This window comes from Planococcus citri, chromosome 2 (genome assembly GCF_950023065.1).
Source record: "Planococcus citri chromosome 2, ihPlaCitr1.1, whole genome shotgun sequence".
Lineage (NCBI taxonomy): Eukaryota > Metazoa > Arthropoda > Insecta > Hemiptera > Pseudococcidae > Planococcus > Planococcus citri.
This window is the reverse complement of record NC_088678.1, coordinates 83,815,874-83,832,796: the sequence shown is the minus strand read 5'-3', so window position 1 is coordinate 83,832,796 and position 16,923 is coordinate 83,815,874. Positions and strand designations below refer to the sequence as shown.

The 16,923-nt window shown below is 37.2% G+C and overlaps 4 protein-coding genes across 5 annotated transcripts; 3 read left to right on the top strand and 1 right to left on the bottom strand.

The window, feature by feature from the left end:
- Positions 1 to 26: 26 nt before the first annotated feature.
- On the top strand, positions 27 to 6,769 carry LOC135838110 (ribosome biogenesis protein BMS1 homolog). Its single transcript, XM_065353678.1, has 18 exons — positions 27 to 212; positions 288 to 408; positions 492 to 682; positions 772 to 920; positions 1,020 to 1,404; positions 1,481 to 1,671; positions 1,756 to 1,895; positions 1,974 to 2,401; positions 2,480 to 2,655; positions 2,733 to 2,916; positions 2,993 to 3,144; positions 3,223 to 3,411; positions 3,498 to 3,628; positions 3,702 to 3,810; positions 3,894 to 4,164; positions 4,251 to 4,426; positions 4,533 to 4,691; positions 4,775 to 6,769. The coding sequence occupies exons 1-18, from the start codon at positions 149 to 151 to the stop codon at positions 4,970 to 4,972; spliced, it is 3,414 nt and encodes a 1,137-aa protein (XP_065209750.1). The 5' UTR covers positions 27 to 148; the 3' UTR covers positions 4,973 to 6,769.
- Nsun5 (Nop2/Sun-like domain containing protein 5) lies at positions 6,632 to 8,466 on the top strand. Its single transcript, XM_065353706.1, has 6 exons — positions 6,632 to 6,769; positions 6,850 to 7,117; positions 7,198 to 7,457; positions 7,560 to 7,675; positions 7,761 to 7,930; positions 8,031 to 8,466. The coding sequence occupies exons 1-6, from the start codon at positions 6,632 to 6,634 to the stop codon at positions 8,393 to 8,395; spliced, it is 1,317 nt and encodes a 438-aa protein (XP_065209778.1). The 3' UTR covers positions 8,396 to 8,466.
- Positions 8,467 to 8,531: 65 nt separating this feature from the next.
- LOC135838114 (zinc finger protein 845) lies at positions 8,532 to 12,891 on the bottom strand. Of its 2 annotated transcripts, none has more exons than XM_065353682.1 (9): positions 12,671 to 12,891; positions 11,698 to 12,370; positions 11,434 to 11,595; positions 11,049 to 11,321; positions 10,763 to 10,954; positions 10,430 to 10,683; positions 10,059 to 10,359; positions 9,695 to 9,971; positions 8,532 to 9,614 (listed from the first exon to the last, which is right to left on the bottom strand). In XM_065353682.1, the coding sequence occupies exons 1-9, from the start codon at positions 12,685 to 12,687 to the stop codon at positions 9,169 to 9,171; spliced, it is 2,595 nt and encodes an 864-aa protein (XP_065209754.1). In that variant the 5' UTR covers positions 12,688 to 12,891; the 3' UTR covers positions 8,532 to 9,168. The 2 variants fall into 2 exon arrangements, with proteins under 2 accessions (XP_065209754.1, XP_065209755.1); XM_065353683.1 differs by lacking the exon at positions 12,671 to 12,891 and adding an exon at positions 12,451 to 12,664.
- Positions 12,892 to 13,286: 395 nt separating this feature from the next.
- On the top strand, positions 13,287 to 16,912 carry Cep97 (centrosomal protein 97kDa). Its single transcript, XM_065353685.1, has 13 exons — positions 13,287 to 13,529; positions 13,600 to 13,754; positions 13,851 to 14,009; positions 14,084 to 14,191; positions 14,270 to 14,466; positions 14,558 to 14,641; positions 14,720 to 14,916; positions 15,000 to 15,152; positions 15,269 to 15,571; positions 15,651 to 15,780; positions 15,858 to 15,957; positions 16,027 to 16,140; positions 16,215 to 16,912. Exons 1-13 carry the CDS (start codon positions 13,523 to 13,525, stop codon positions 16,518 to 16,520), a joined length of 2,013 nt encoding a protein of 670 aa, XP_065209757.1. The 5' UTR covers positions 13,287 to 13,522; the 3' UTR covers positions 16,521 to 16,912.
- The last annotated feature ends 11 nt before the right edge of the window (positions 16,913 to 16,923 follow it).

The window sequence follows — 16,923 nt, the reverse complement described above, 5'->3', positions numbered from 1 at the left end:
AATTTCATCAACACATGGTCATGTTGATATGATAAGGCAATGCTGAAAACACGCCGCTCGTTGAAAATCATGAAAAAGAGAATTAATTTGAAGTTGTAAATCAATTTTTGGAATACTTCTGCGATAGTAATATTCTCAATTTTATACCATGGCTGCTCCGGCCGAGAATATGGACAGCGATGTCAAAAAAGTACATCGTAAACCTCGCGCAGGTTCGTTTTATCATTACTTACTTACTCAGTGTTCGCAATGAGTTCTAATTTGTGCCTTTTCATTTTACTTCGCAGGAAGAAAAGCCGATAAAAAGAATAAAAATGATCCTAACGCGCAGAACTTGACTGCCAGGCAACGCAACCCTAAAGCTTTCGCGATCAATTCGGCTGTTCGAGCGGAAAGGAAATTCAGACGGTTAGTATCCACATATTCGAGCAGTATTTTCGAATACGCCATGTTCATTTCTCGACTATTAATTCTATTTCAACGTACTATAGTCATCAAGATCTCGACACCAAGAAACAACACATTCCTCTAATTGATCGCACTCCTCTCGAGCCACCTCCTATTGTTGTTGCAATCGTTGGTCCGCCGAAAGTTGGTAAAAGTACTTTGATGAAATGCCTGATTAGAAACTTCACTCGACAACCTCTTTCTACCATTAAAGGACCCGTGACCATCGTTTCGGGTAAATTATTTCAATTTTCCATATTTTCTAATTTAAATGCATCGTAATACATATTATTGTGAAGTACTATAAAATGTTCGTTCTTGTAGGTAAACGTAGAAGAATAACGTTTATCGAATGTAATAACGATATCAACAGTATGATTGATATTTCAAAAATTGCTGATCTGGTATTTCTAATGATCGATGGCTCTTTTGGTTTCGAAATGGAAATATTCGAATTCTTGAATATTTGTCAGGTTTGCATTACGTTTTTTTTTTCATCTTTTTTTTTCCAATGATATTTCAATCAAATACGAGTCCTTACTGATATAATTTTTGTTATTTTATTCGAACAGGTGCACGGGATGCCAAAAATTATGGGAATCCTCACTCACTTGGACATGTTCAAAAATAACAAAACACTCAAACATACCAAGAAGCTTTTAAAACATCGGTTTTGGACCGAAGTTTACGCCGGTGCTAAACTTTTCTATTTATCTGGTATCCTACGGGGAGAATATCTCCGAAACGAAATCGAAAGACTGTCGAGGTTCATTTCGGTCATGAAGTTTCGTCCGTTGACTTGGCAAACATCTCACTCGTACGTAGTTGTTGATCGAATGGAGGATCTGACGTCTCAAGAATTGATTCGTCAAAATCCTAAATGCGATCGAACTGTGAGTTTATACGGATATGTACGGGGAATACCTTTAAATAAGAATAACAGCGTTCATATACCAGGTACCTCAGTAAGATCGACCTACTAGTCACTATTTTAATAATTCCAACCGGTTTTAATTATCGAATTTTACGTTAGGCTGCGGCGATTCCAAAATTTCCAATATTTGTTTTCTTCCTGATCCTTGCCCTTTACCCGACAAATTGAAGAAACGCGCGTTAGTGGATAAAGAAAGATTGATTTACGCTCCATTTTCCGGAGTCGGTGGTATAGTTTACGATAAAGACGCGGTGTACGTTGAACTGGGTGGAAGTCATTCTCATAAGAAGGTAGCAGTTGTTCCGCTCGGGCTGTTTAGCAGCCTACTGCTGTTTTGCGTCGGATAATCTTGACTTACACGATCAATTTTTCAGCTAACCAACGAAGAACGACCTGAACAAGAATTTGTGTCTTCACTAGTTGATACGAAACAAACGTTGGATGCTAAACTGGAACAAAGCGAAGTACAGCTGTTTTCAAACGCCGATGCCATAGTTTCTCGTGAATTCAAAGAGTAATGATATTATTATTTCAACATTGTCTTTTGTGGTAAATTCATTCGTGTAATATGTATGTATTTCAATTTTCACAGTGATGGAAACAATGAAAAGTCTTTCGAAAACATCGAACAAGATGGAAGAACAAGACGAAAGGTAATTTTTACCAATGAATCCGACGATGACGATGAAGACAGCTGTAGTGAAAATGGTGCCGATGATGGCGATAATGATGATGATGAAGGCGACGATGACGATGAAGATGTGGAAGAAGATGAAGACGAATTAAAAGACACCGAAAGTGATGATGAAGACGAAACGAAAGAAAATGAGAAAATTGCCAATACGAATGAAGCTTTCAGAAGTCGAAAATTTGCTTCCAATGATAACGATGGCGACGACGACGACGACGACGACGATGACGAAGATGATATAAAGTGGAAAACTAACCTATCGCAAAAAGCTTCCGATGCGTTCGTAGCTAGGCAAAACACGTCCGCCAATCTATGGAGATTGGTATATGGTATGTAATATTACCTGGCCAAGTCTCATGTTCATAGGTATTTGCGATTTATTGATAACGCGCGTATTTTTGAAATAGATTCTAAAGAATTGAACAACGAAGAAGACGATGACGAAGATGAAGAAAGAGTCGATGGACTGTTCAAGGTAGTCAGCGCAAAAAAGAAACAACTTCTCCAAGAAAAAGATACCTTTAATTCGGAAGACTGTAGTCGGTTTATTATTTCTTACGTTAGAAATTGGTCGGATGAGCGGGTATGTGATCCGTGTAACTTTGTTTATGCATTCTGCGTGGTATTTCAGTTTCTACTTAATATTCATGTATTTCGTAGGTTTGCGACACTATCCGAGATTATTTCATCACTGGTAAATGGAATAGTTCGGAAGATGCTAACGAGTTACTGAAATTGGACGATGAAAATAATTCAAGTTCAGAAGACGAATTATTCGGAGATTTTGAAGATTTAGAATCTGGTAGAAAATTCTCAGGCGAAGAAACCAAGGCACCAGTTACCGGTATAATGTTTATGCATAGAAAAAGTTGCCGTTCTGTCTGAACCATCAACTGTAATACCCTTTATGTGATTTCTAGAAAAACCAAAACGTGAACTCGACAAAGCTGAATTGATAGAAAGGAAACGTAGGCTTAAAGAAAAATTCGACGCTGAATACGACGATAAAGACCCCGATAAAGGAGGTTCTTATTACGACGAAATGAAACAAGATGCTTCCAAGCAGGCCGAAGTAAGTGCAGAACAAAAATGGCCTTTTTGTTTATTTCCCCGTCGTTTGATTCAAATATCGGTGTTTATTTTTTCCTAGTTGAATAAAGTCGAATTTGAAGGATTAGACGATGAAATCCGTGTTCAACTGGAAGGTTATAGGCCTGGAATGTACGTGAGAATGGAATTAGAACGATTACCTTGCGAATTAGTCGTTCATTTCGATGCTTCTTATCCGTTAATTGTGGGTGGATTACAAACGGGCGAAGAGAATATAGGATATGTAAATGTAAGTATTTACTGACCTTTTTTTTGAATTCATCGTATTGCTTCGAATATCGTAGAGGCGGTCATTTACAATTTTAAAATTCGCAGACTCGCGTCAAAAAGCACAGATGGTATAACAAAATTTTGAAAACCAAGGATCCGATCATCGTTTCATTGGGATGGCGAAGATTTCAAACGTTGCCTATTTACTATAAACTGGAAGATAACTTTAGACAACGGTATGCGCAATTTTCTACTGTATGGATTTCATTCGATCATGTCGCACTTTACCATAATTTACTCGATTTTTAGAATGCTGAAATACACGCCGGAACATGTCACTTGTATGGCCAACTTTTGGGGTCCGTTGACGAAGCCAGGGTCCGGTTTTCTTGCAATTCAAGACGTATCGACCAAACAAGTAAGTATGCAAAAATTAAAAAAACTACTTCTCCCCGTTGTTGCTTGCGAAGATCGCGATGTATTTTTAATTTTGTTTCAAAGGAAGGCTTTCGTATCATCGCCACTGGAACAGTGGTAGATGCCAATCAATCGGTGCAGATTACTAAGAAATTAAAATTAGTCGGAGAACCTTTGAAAGTTTATCGAAAAACTGCCTACATCAAGAATATGTTCAGTTCGGCTTTAGAAGTTGCCAAGTTCGAAGGCGCCAAAATAAAAACTGTATCCGGTATCAGGGGTCAAATCAAACGAGCTTGTAGTAAACCTGAAGGAGTGTTCAGAGCTACCTTCGAAGACGCGATCAAACTTAGCGGTTTGTATTATGTATATTTTTTTTCGTGACGATACTGTCAATTTATCACATCTATAGAAAATAATGTTTCATTTCATTCCAAATAGATATCGTGTTCTGTCGTACTTGGTGTAATGTGGATGTTCCGAAATTTTATAATCCTGTTACATCGCTCTTATGTCCGTCTGATGAGAAAAACAAGTGGTTGTGTATGAAAACCGCCGGACAGTTGAAACGAGAAAATGGTGTAAAAGTAGAACCACAGATAGATTCGTTATACTCGGTAAGGAAAATTGACGAAATTCATTTGTGCACTCTGTTTGTACGACTACGAATATTATGATTCACGTTTCCGGATTTCTTATTGAAAAATGTGTTTTTTGTGATAGGACGTTCATCGTAAGAAAAAAGTTTTCAAACAAATTAAAATTCCAAAACGTCTTCAAAGTCAGTTACCCTATAAGTATAAACCTAAAGCAGCGAAAGTTGGACCGAGTAGTGATACGAAAAATAGACTGGTGGTGGTTAGAGACGCACACGATGTTAAGGTACATTCATTATGATATTATTCGTTCGTACTTGTTCGAAAGGACATTTCGAAATATTTTATTTAAATAAAATTATTTTTCAGGTTTCGTCGTTATTGAAAATGGTTCGAACTAATTATCAAGATAAGCAAGGAAAGCAAAGACGTGAAGTGAAAAATCGTGCCAAAGAATATAAGAAAAGTATTAAAATTACCGAGCAAATACGACAAAAGAAAGAAAAAGAACGCAGGAAAAAAGTATTCATAAAACAAACTAAACGAGAAAGCAGAAAGCAAGAATGAATCGTTTAATTATTTACGTAGATTCATTTTATTGCTATTTTTACGAGTATGTTGAGAAAATGATGTAATTGTTGCGAGTGGGAAAATACGCGGTGCGAAAATGCCGAGTTACCACGATTGGTTTGCGTAAAACTGTAAGAAATGCAACTTTTTTTAAAATTTCAATTTGTATAATCTCGGAAGTGTTTCCTTGTAATACATAGTTATCTTAAAATTGCTACATATTTATTCTTTTTCTTCACGAGAACGAAAATTTGACATAATTTGTCCCCAGTAACAACATTACACAACTTTTTTGGCTCATTTTTGGAGCATGAAAATGAAAAAAATCTGACGCCGGAAATGAATTCGCTATCTCAAAAAACTTCCATACCCCATTATTCTCAAGTCAATTGGCGACAAACAGTTTTTTTCCCAAAAAAATGTATAAACGTAGACGTACCCCTTTGGATTTTTTTTTGATTTTCAAAGAAATCGAGTAAAGGGTCGTTTTCGACTAATTTGAGCAAGCCGAGTCCGAATCTGGTGTCCATTTTAGTCGAAAGACGCTGCTTCAGTGTGAAATTGCGACTAGTTCGCCGAATACGAATCGGATCGCAAAACAAACGTCATTTTCGGATTCAGCGTGCTGAAATTAGTGAGAAAACGCGATTAAAAATGCTAAATTCGACAACTTTTTTTCGGGTCATTTTTTATGTCAAAAAAGGCTATTTGCGAGAGAATGGAGCGCTCTGGTGACAATCTGACGCCGGCAATGAATTCGCCGTCCCAATAAATCCCCCGAACCAGATTTTCAGCTCGATTGAATGCAACAAAAAGTTTTTTTTCCTCCAAAAAAAATAATGTATGAACCAAAGGCCAAAACTAACCCCTTTACATTTTTAGGATTTTTTTGATTTTCAAAAAGGTCGAGTAAAGGGTCGTTTTCGACCAATTCGAGCTTGCCGAGTCCGAATCTATCGTCCATTTGTGTCAAGGCCCGAGGGACACTTCTTCAGTGAGAAATTTTGACCATTTCGCCGAATACGTAGAACTTTGATTGCAATATCCATATCCTATCCTTTCCTTTATCGGCTTTGTCGGCTTTAACCTTTATACTTACTAGTTAGTTACTAGTTACTCCCATTAGCCCAAAGCCCATTAGTCCCATTCCTCAATTCAATTTGTCAATTCTGATTTATGATGAATTGATTGATGAGTGATGAACTACTGATGACTGATTACTGTTTGAGCATCAGGCATCAGCCATCAGCTAAAAATCTAAAATTCTCAAAAGTCTGATGTCAAATCAAATGTCAAAATTAAAAATCAAAAATCTGAAAAATCAAATCAAAATTGGTCTGTCCGTTCTTCAGCCCGGGACCTTCGGAACCGAAACCGTTACAAAATATCGGCTCTCACCGTAACCGTAACTGTAACCATTTGAAACAGTGTTGATAACTTTGCAAACAATCTCAGCACTTTTTGATTTCAATTTCGAACATGGCAAACTGGAATTTTTTATCACATGTTGTTGTTGTTGATGTGATAATGGAGACCGTAGAATTTGAATGAATTTTCAAAAAACGAGATCTGTGGTACATTCTAGTGAAATGTGAATGTTGAATTTTGTAATTTTCATAAGTTGTTCGCTCTAGTCGATACTGTAGTAAAAGACCCATGTTGTCTGGCATGGCTAATGCCGTCTTGAAGCATTCGATTAAAGTCCCCAGACTATATAAATCTGCGGCAGTCGTATTGACCCAAGTGAAGGCCGGCAATAATGTGAAAAGTGTAATCGATAAAATTAAACACCCGGTATGCGTTCAATTATTGTCAAATGAATAACGAATGTTTCAATTGAACTTTGTTTTCATTTTCGGATTCACTGATTTCAGAATAAAAAAGGCATCATGGCTTTGGTCTCGAAAACCATGCGCTACGATAAAACCATCGAAGATATTTTCAAAAACACGAAAATCTTAACGAAAGAAGAAAATATGGATGAAAACCTTGCAGCCATTCTAGTTACCGAACTGCTGTGGGGAAAAAAATTGCTGCAAGGTGATTCTAAACCTGTCCAAACAATTATGAAGTACAAAGAAATACTTGCGTCAGCCGTGGAATCGGACAAGTTGATCGACGACGAGCAATGCTTGCAGACTTGTTTGTATTTTGCCATTACGAAAAGTTCAAATGCTCCCTCCTTAATTTGTCATAATTTTAATTTCCTTCCATATTTTTAGCTTGGCGGCCTCGATACGTTAGAATAAACACAATTCAACACCGTCCCGACGCTGTCATCAATTATTTTAAGAAAAATGCTTGGACTATGCTGAGAACACCCGAGACTTATGTCGACTATATCGAGTTGATAAAGTCAAATTTGAAAGACGCCAAGTTCATTCGAGACTACCACATGGAAGAAGTGTTACTCTTTCCATTCGGGACCGTATTCGCTGAGAATAATATGTACCGTAATGGAAGTTTTGTTTTACAAGATAAGGTAATTTATCGTATTACGTCTATTGCTTTGTAATATGTGAAGTGGATGGACCATAAACGTGTTGATTTATTTAAAAATGGCGTGAATTGTGTATTCCTACAGGCTAGTTGTATGGCTACGCGTGTTTTATCTCCCGAACCCGGATCTACGATATTAGATATGTGCGCTGCTCCAGGAATGAAAACTACCCATTTAGCGGCTCACATAAAAAATCAAGGGTTGGTATTTCATTTTTTTCAATAACTGCATACAGTAGTCGTTTTCTATTCGTATTGTATGTTACTCGTTGACATTTCTCAATAGGAAAATTTTTGCGGTAGAACGAGATAAGACTAGGTTTGTGACATTAAAAGAAATGGTTCGTCGTTGTAAAGCGAAATGCGTCACTCCAATTCAATCCGATGTATTTCTAGCCAAACTAGATCGTTCGAAAATCGAATATATCCTGCTGGATCCGTCTTGCTCGGGAACTGGTAAATTTACTCGACTCGAACTTATTGCGAAGCATAGCCCGTAGGTCGTTGTTATATCAATAAATACAGAAATTACCGTAATGGTGTTTGCTATTTACAGGTATGTTGACTCGAAATGATCAGGAAGAAAACAAAACTGAAGAAAAGCCTATGAAAAAACGACTAAAAGGATTATCTAATTTACAAGGCAAACTATTACGCCACGCTTTAACCGATTTTCCGTTTGTAAAGCGTGTCGTGTATTCCACGTGTTCGATACACGCCGAAGAAAATGAAAAAGTAGTCGAAGAGGCTCTATCCTACACGCACAATTTTAAATTGGTCGACTGCCCCAAAATGTTCAAAAATTGGACTAGTGTTGGTTTACCGGAGTATTCCTTTGGCGAAAACTGTATTCGGACCGTTTCGGATATAGATTGCACCAATGGATTTTTTATCGCCGCCTTTGAACGTAAAGTTAGCTGATCTTACCACTTTGTATGTACTGTATTTGCGAGTAATTTTTCTATTACTAATAAATAGTTTATTAAATCAAAGTATCGTTTTTCTTATGGCTTTTGTATTTTTTTTGTAAAATAATTTTTCAAAAAACACGATTGGAAAAGTATTGAAATTGATTTATTTACAAAAAATTAATTCATTAAAATCGTTTTGAAATTATAGCTCAACATGTGTCGTATAAAGTACATAAATTATCTTAGATTGATTTCTCGAATGCGAGAAATTTTTCGGATAAAACCCTGTATTGCAAATGTTACATTATAAAAGGAATACATACGTAAATAGTAAAATATAAGTCTTCGCTGTACATAACATAAATGAGTAGTTCTCGTCTTCGTCCTACTCCTACATACTATGTCGCACAAATACTTACAAAAACTTGAACATCATTATACTTCATTACAAGTGTAAAAGTAACAATTTTAAAAAAGTCAAATTTGATTTCTCACTGGAAAAAACGCACCTTTTCGGATAACTGACGGGTTATGCGGGAAGTTGGGAATATTTCTCATTTCGTCGTCTTTTTTTTTTCGCTAATCCCGCAGCAAAAAGTGATGATCGAATACGATACCAAAGAAACGACTGACAACAACGCAGCCGGAAGCGAAGAATTTAGCGAAAAGCCCTTTACAGACTTGGTTCGAAACAACCAATCGATCGGAAGCCGATAAATCCTTCAACATAGAGGTACACGTGTGATATCTGAGCGACGATTCTCGATCTTCGATCGACCGAGATTAAGAATCCGGCAGTATAGTATCCTGATTGGTTTGTATCCAAACGTACAACGTTCCCGAGTTTTCCCTATCGACGAGGTCCTCTTCTCGCGAATAGTTGTACAATCCGTCAGCGGTCGTCTGCACTGGTTTGACGTTTAAGTTGAGCGGCGCCGCCGATTCAGCGACAGCAGTAACAATTTGCTTGGAATTGTGATCGGATTCCTGATCCGATATCCCGTTATTACTGGTATCTTCGTGTTTTTCGATAACCGTCACTTCTTGGTTATCAACCAAACACGTGATACTGTTTCTAACATCTTGAGAACTGTTATCGGACCCGCCATTCGATAAATCGGTCAAAACGTTAACTACGCTCACGTCGCCGTGGGTTTTCATATGTCTTTTCATGTCGGAACGCACTCTGAACGGTTTACCGCAAACCTCGCACATATGAGGTTTTTCACCTTTTCAACATAGTTAATACACACGACGGATTAGTATGGGGAAAATGTTACGCTAGGCTCTTATCTCGAACGATTCTTACCCGTATGTATACGTCGATGATTTTGTAAATAAGACGCCGCTCTGAAGGTCTTGGTACAAAATTCGCAAATGTAATTTTTTTCACCAGTATGAATACGTCGATGAACAACTAACGAATACTTTCTGGCGAAATCTTTCCCGCAATATTCGCATTGGAACATTTTCGTATTCGAATGTATCGACGTTATGTGATACTTCAAATCGCCCCATTGACGGAAAAACCTTCCGCAGTATTCGCATTTGTAAGGTTTGTCGCCGGAGTGAAGTCTCATGTGTATCTGCAAAACGTAAATCAAACGACGGAGTTATTACAATCGCTGGTTAGAAATTGATGAGTTACCCAACTACGACAAACACTTCCGAACCTTTAATGCGCCAGCAGCGAAGAAACTTTTGCCACAAAGTTCGCATTGATGAGGTCGATGGCCGGTATGCGATCGTATATGATACAGCAAAGAATTACGATGGATGAAAGTTCGCTCGCAGTGAGGACACGATAATTGCTTACGAGCTTTAGTATTGCTGCGGTCTTCGTCAAAGTCGTCGACTTCTTCGCTTTTCACTTCGATAGCGGTCACCAACGATGCATCACTCTTGACACTCGTTTGAGTTGATTGAGGAGTTTGATGAATGACGCCATTTTCCATTTTAGGCGATTCCCATGGTCTGGATAAAATGAACGGAAAATTAAACATAAGGAGAAAAACGAGATACATATCGAAGCACAAATACGTACTCGAAATTTTTATCCTCTTCGTCGCCAGCTGGTACCATGTTTACAACATGCCGGATACCTTCCATCATATCTTCGGGCTCGGAAAATTCCTCAATATCCTCTTGTTTCGGATGCGATAAAGACATATGACAATCGAAAGCTTTTTGACGACGAAATACTCGTCCACATTTGCCGCAAGTGAGATTTGATTCACCGTTGTTGAATATTGTACTGCTACTAGAGCTATCGTTTATTTGAATATCCTCCAGTTTATCCTACGAGGAAACAAGGTACGTATATTATTTTCGTATACAAAAATTTATCGTACTAGCGAGATTATCGAGAATTATTTACACGGTCGACGCTGTGCGCATCTTGTTCGTAATCTCCATTCGCGGAGGAATTGCGGATATTTTCCGCATTCATTGAGGGTTCGTAATGACTCTTCAAATGTTCGAAGAATTTCAACTGATTAGCGCAAGTTTTGTTGCACAGCTCGCAAGAATAATTAGCTTTTTTAGACGAATGCTGTTGTATTTTGTGTGCCTGAAAACGATGGGAAAACATCGAATCATTAAATACCATAAATTTCACCCAAAACTCATCGCAGCATGCGTATATATTATGCGCGTTTGCGTACATTGAAAGTAGCTTGATTCGGAAACTGTTCTCCGCATTTGGTACACTTGTAACATTTGGCGTGAATGTTACGAGTAGGAGCGGTAGTTAAAGCTCTTTTCAATTTATTAGGAATCCGTTTCTTATGAGGTAAACTCTTTTGCGATGACCGAGCATCATCCGCTTCAGAATCGTAGTCATCGGTAACTACCATTTCATTATTATCCGAAGATGCATTCAAATCAGACGAAACATCGCACTCTGATTTGACACCGTCGCTTAAGCCTTCGGTCATCTGTAAAATTAAATAATTCCAAACATTGTACATTAGTACATTACTGTTGATAAACCGCTGATTGGCAGCTTTCAAGCTCTAAAATATGTATGCAGTATTATGAAAGAATTACTTGATGCGAAGAACGTTGGATAACATTCAAATCAGCGTTAGGTATCAGACTTTCTGCATCGGTAGTATGGGTACGATCAGCAGCCGAGATATATTTTGCACTTCTCGATGATAACGACTGGCTAATTTTTTTGAGTGGCGGTAAAGCGGGTGTTTTGTTTTCCTAAAATGAGAAAAAAGTAAAACACAAAAAAATTTGAAACACCACATAAGTAGATAATGAAGAATGAAAACACAAAAATTGTAATTTCATCACGCCGCTTACAGATTGCAATAATGGCTGATACAATTTAATGATTTGATCGCCGTGTTGATCGACTTCTTTAGTTAAATGCTGTTCGCTGGACATAGAAGGATGATTACTGATATGAATGCTCAAATCGGCCTGAGATCTCGATTCGACAGCTTGAACGTAATTCGGAACAATAGAAGTAATGACTTTGTCGGTAGATATAGAGGAAACTGCAGGTAAAGTTTGCTTGTCATGCAATAATTCAGAACTCAGAGATGAACTGGTAGAAGGATTGATATCTTGCTGAATAAACTTGACAGCGACTAACGCAGCAGTCAATCTGCGATCTTCCTCCGAAAAATTTGTCGAAAGGAAGTCAGAATTATCGTAAAACGGAGCATTCGTAACTACGTGCTGCGAGTATTCGGGATTTGCCCCAAGATCAACGACATGATGCGATAGCAACTCGGGAGGAATGGAATCGGTGGTTAGATTTTTAGTAAGATCTGAAACTCTCTGTATGTTGATGTATTGAGTTTCCAGCAAATGCTGAGAATTGGAGTTTTCCAAATGGACGTCCGACTGGTTGTCTACCATTTCTATCTTTGAAACCAGGTCCATACTTTGATCACAAGCGGTGGATATTTCCATTTTGGCGGCGTTCAATAGACTCTCAGACATGCCAGGTGCGGTTACGTTTTCCATGCTGAAATAATGATATCAAATTCGTTACTAACACCTCGTTCAACAGTTGTAAGAGCAATTATTCGTAAGAAATTAAATTACATGGGGTATCGAAAAAAACTTCGATGAGCAAATATTTCATGATCACTCTCTTCTTGCAAACACACTCGTGGTTTTCACGAATCGATATAATTTCACTTTTGATTACTGTTCGTAGTTTGGGTTAAAATTTCGCATTTCGAAATTAATTTTGAAAAAGGAAAACATCCAATTTCGCGCCTTTTGATAAACATTAAATCGAAAACATGGACGCCACTACTACCTTATAGTTGTCTTCATTTGAAAATTCTTCTGTGTTTGAACTAACGAACGATTAATTTCGTTCCATGGTCATCAATCACAATTAATTAACCAACACTTCGTACACAAACTAAGCAAAATGATCTTTTTGATGAATTATCAAAACTTTTACAAATCATTTAAAGAAATAGAAATAATATGTGACAACAATGCTTTTCACAATATTGAATTCATGAATGAGCAGAAGGAAGTTTCAAAATGAAAATAAAAAATTTTGTACTGTGGGGCGAGGGAGGGTACAAGAAGGTGAAAAATTCGCACAAAGTAGCAATTCGAAGCAGTTCGAATTCGAAACGTCACGCTCATCACGCATGTTCTATGTGAGCGCCTGAGCGGAGCGGAGCGACCCGGTTCCGGTTCCGGGCTGTCTCAGTTTCATTTTAGGCACGAACGTGCGTGGGGTGAGGGTGTGACGGATGACCTCTGCGGCCTGCGGAATGCCGGAAGCCGGAACTCATGAAACCTTCTGAAACGTGAAACGGAAACGGAACCGTTTTCTATATACAGGAGTTCCGGGCTGTCACTGTATGCGTCACGTCACTGCATTTTACGTTTTTACGTGTGTTTGTGTGTTTTGATTTTTTTAAAGTTTGAACTTTGAAGTTTGAAACTTTGAAGTTTAGTTTGTTTTGTAATCAATCTTTTCTTTTGCAAAATTAAAGCTTTTAATTAATTAAAGAACTTTGAAGGAGGTGCGAAGTTTACCACGAGTTTCCACATAATACATTATGATAGCGGCGTGAAACCGATTTTCTAGTCGAGTAATATATCAATCAATTTGTTTGTCGATTCTTGCAATCCGGTAATTGCAGAAATGGAAGGTAATATTCGTTTTTTGTAGATTTTATCCGCATCTAGCCAGCTTTTAAGAGCATGTTCCTTCAATTTCAGGTAACGGATTGCTGAATTTATCCAACAAACAAATTCGCAAATTGGATAAAACTGTTTTACCGCCCAATCAAACTGTTCCTGTAATATCGTTGAATATCAGCGGAAATTGTTTGCAAAGACTGGATAACATTGATTTGTTTCCTGAATTGATTGAAGTAAATGAAAAATTGAATTCTGAGAACATTTCAGTATAAGTACATTTTGTTCTAGTTGTTTGTTCATTTCTACCTCGATATTAAATTTTGCTTCAGTTGAATGCTAGTCGAAATCAGTTACTGCGGATGTACAACCTGATCAAATTACATCAGTTAGTGAAGATTAATTTATCCAATAACCACATCCTCAGCATTGAAGGTTTGAAAGAACTGCGTAATTTGAAGTACTTGAATTTGTCTTATAATAATATTAAAGTACGTATGTTGCTACTTTTTGACAAGATTTTTACTCCGATTCTCACACAGTGTTTTTCCCTTTGTGACGGTAGGTGTTAGATGCGAATCATTTGCAAACCAATATTTTTTTGGAGCACGCGGATCTTTCTCATAATCGTATCGTGCACATTACGAATATTTCTCATCTAACATCGTTGAAAGTATGATATGAAACTTTATTTGCTGTCTTTTATCATTAATTCTAAAAACTTATATCCTTGAAAATGTTTTGTTCGTAGGTACTTCATTTGCATAAAAATCAAATAGCCAATCTACGTCATTGTGAAATGTTTCTACCTGGCAGTTTGGAAATTTTAACCTTGGCTAATAACAATATAACCGATTTGAACGAGATCTCTCATTTAGTCCAGTTATGTAGTTTGAAAGAACTATCAGTAAACGGAAATCCTTGCGTTTCCATGACTGGAAATAATTTGTATCCTTGTGGTTGATTTTTTGAACGCTAAAAAACATTCGCTCGAAATAAGTATTTATGTTTTCCTTGACTATTATTTTAATTTGTTCAGAGGATTCGATTATAGGCCATTTGTTCTCAATTGGTGCATGAGTCTCCGCTGCATCGATGGATTTGCAGTTGATGATTTAGAAAGGTTGTTGCTTTTTTAAATTTAAATTTAAATTTCAAAAAGTGCGCCGTAAAATAATGTGTGATTATTCATCGATTATAGCTTGAAAGCAGAATGGCTTTACTCTCAAGGAAAAGGAAGAAAATTCAGGGTAGGAGAGCACGTTGCATTGGTTCAATATTTAGCAGATACCTGTCCCATTTCCGGCAAAACTTTAGAGTCGGAAAATGAGCGCAAATTGCGTTTGATTTTAAGTAAAGCTCAGCAGCATCAGAAACAACTGGGTCAAGATCATCCGAGTAAGTTTGTATAGCGCGATGTCGGGATCGCGATCTAGGTTTCTACGATAATTTTACCAAAATCGGTTTGAATTTTATTTTAGATTCGGGTGTTTTGAGATCAGCCAGTCGCCGTTCTTTGGGCAGTAGTTCGGTGATGACTCGAAGTCTCGACCCGGGAGTATTGAGCAGAAAAACATCCACGGTCGTGAGCGACGAATGTAGTTCTCGATCGGAAAATTTCGACGAATTTTCAGGTTAGCTGGGCTAATTGAATATTGAAATGTGATGATTTCTCGAATGAAGAAATTTCGGGACATTTTCATCACTCAATGAGCGTGTATTAATCGGGCGAATGTTTGTGTCATTCTAGAAAAACGATTGACAAAAAGCGCGTATTACGCAGACACGAACAGATATTACGATAGTTTGCCGCATAGTTTAAAAACACCATTTACAAACGGTGAACCGTTACCAACGTCAACGGCATTAGTTCCCGCGCCGGATTCTCTAATAAGTCCGTCTATGGCACCCTCTTTACCTTTTTACAATAATTCTTTGGCTCAGAAATCGGTGGAAGCTGTTGAAGAAGATGAAGAGCCTTGTCCTGCTAAATTGAAAACCATCAGAACGAAAGCGCATAAAAAGCAAGAACAAGCTACGAATCCTAACAAGAGTATGTCATTTCAGCCGTCGACATTTGAAACAATTAAATTGATTGTACAGAACTTATCGTGATAATTTTTTATGCTTAGAAAGCGATCCGAATGAAGCAGCGACGTGTATTCAGAAAATGTGGCGCGGTTATCATACTCGCATATTGAACAGACGAGTATCAAACGTGTATCAGCAGATTCAAACGACTCGTTTTAACCAATATATTAAGTACGGAGTTGGTCGTATAAAATCTCTTTTTACTTATATGTATATAAAATGATTTCAATCCGATTTTTTTCCCCCAGGAAACTTTCCGTAGATATGGAAGCCACTAGAGCTGCTTTAGATAAAGAGCACCAACTGCAAGTTTTACAAATGGAAGCCATAAACGCTTTATGGAAAAAAGTAATACATTTCTTACTACACTGATTCTCACTGACTCCATTCTGACAATTTTTTCCCTATTTATTTCAGATTTCGGCTCTACAAGCAAGCGCGGAAGTTGGACAGAATATGGTGAATTCTTCAGCCGCCGATAAAGTTAATTTAAAAGCGTTGGCGAGTACCTGTAGTCAACTGGATTTTCAGGTTTTTAATTAGATCTATAACTCGATCAGAAGTGTACAGACAGTAAAATATTTTCAATTTTTTGTTTTGTTTAGGTGCAAAAGTTGCAAAATTCTATGCAAGAGGTATTACGACGAATAAACACGTTATCTAAAGGTGATAATAACGCGGTCATTTCTACTCAAACTGAAATCATCGCAGTGCATACGCCCAAAGATGAAAATAAATTATCTTTTCCTTACCAAAAGTTGCCTCCTAGACCGTCCTCCTTACCTTTAGCAATAACTAATAGTCAATCAAAAATCGGTTCGTCCGAACCGCTCTCTAAACAAAAATGTGAAGATACTCCGGTAAATAATACCAATAAAAATGGTAATAATAATCAGTCGCTGAAGAACTGAATCTCTCGAAACTTTGTTTGCAACTCCTTTTCAAATTGCGAGCTTATTTATAATTTTCATTTTTTTGTAAAGATGCATTCCTTCAATCGATTCATTCCGCAGCAGAATTGAAAAGATTATTTCGTCGCGTCCTCTTTTCACAATTAATGAATTATTTTGCGATGCATTTATATCGTATGTACGTAGTCATTTTTTAAAGATTTATTTTTGTGAAATATCTATCGTTTTCAAAAATGTTTCCTAAGAACATATTCTAGTCAACAGTTTGTACGATCCGTTTAAATATGATTTTATTTTCTATGTATTATTTTATGTTCATTTTTGCAATTTTATTTCTCATTTTTTGGTATTGTACTAGTAATATTTTGAATAAAGATGTGTTCGTATTTAATTATCGATTTGA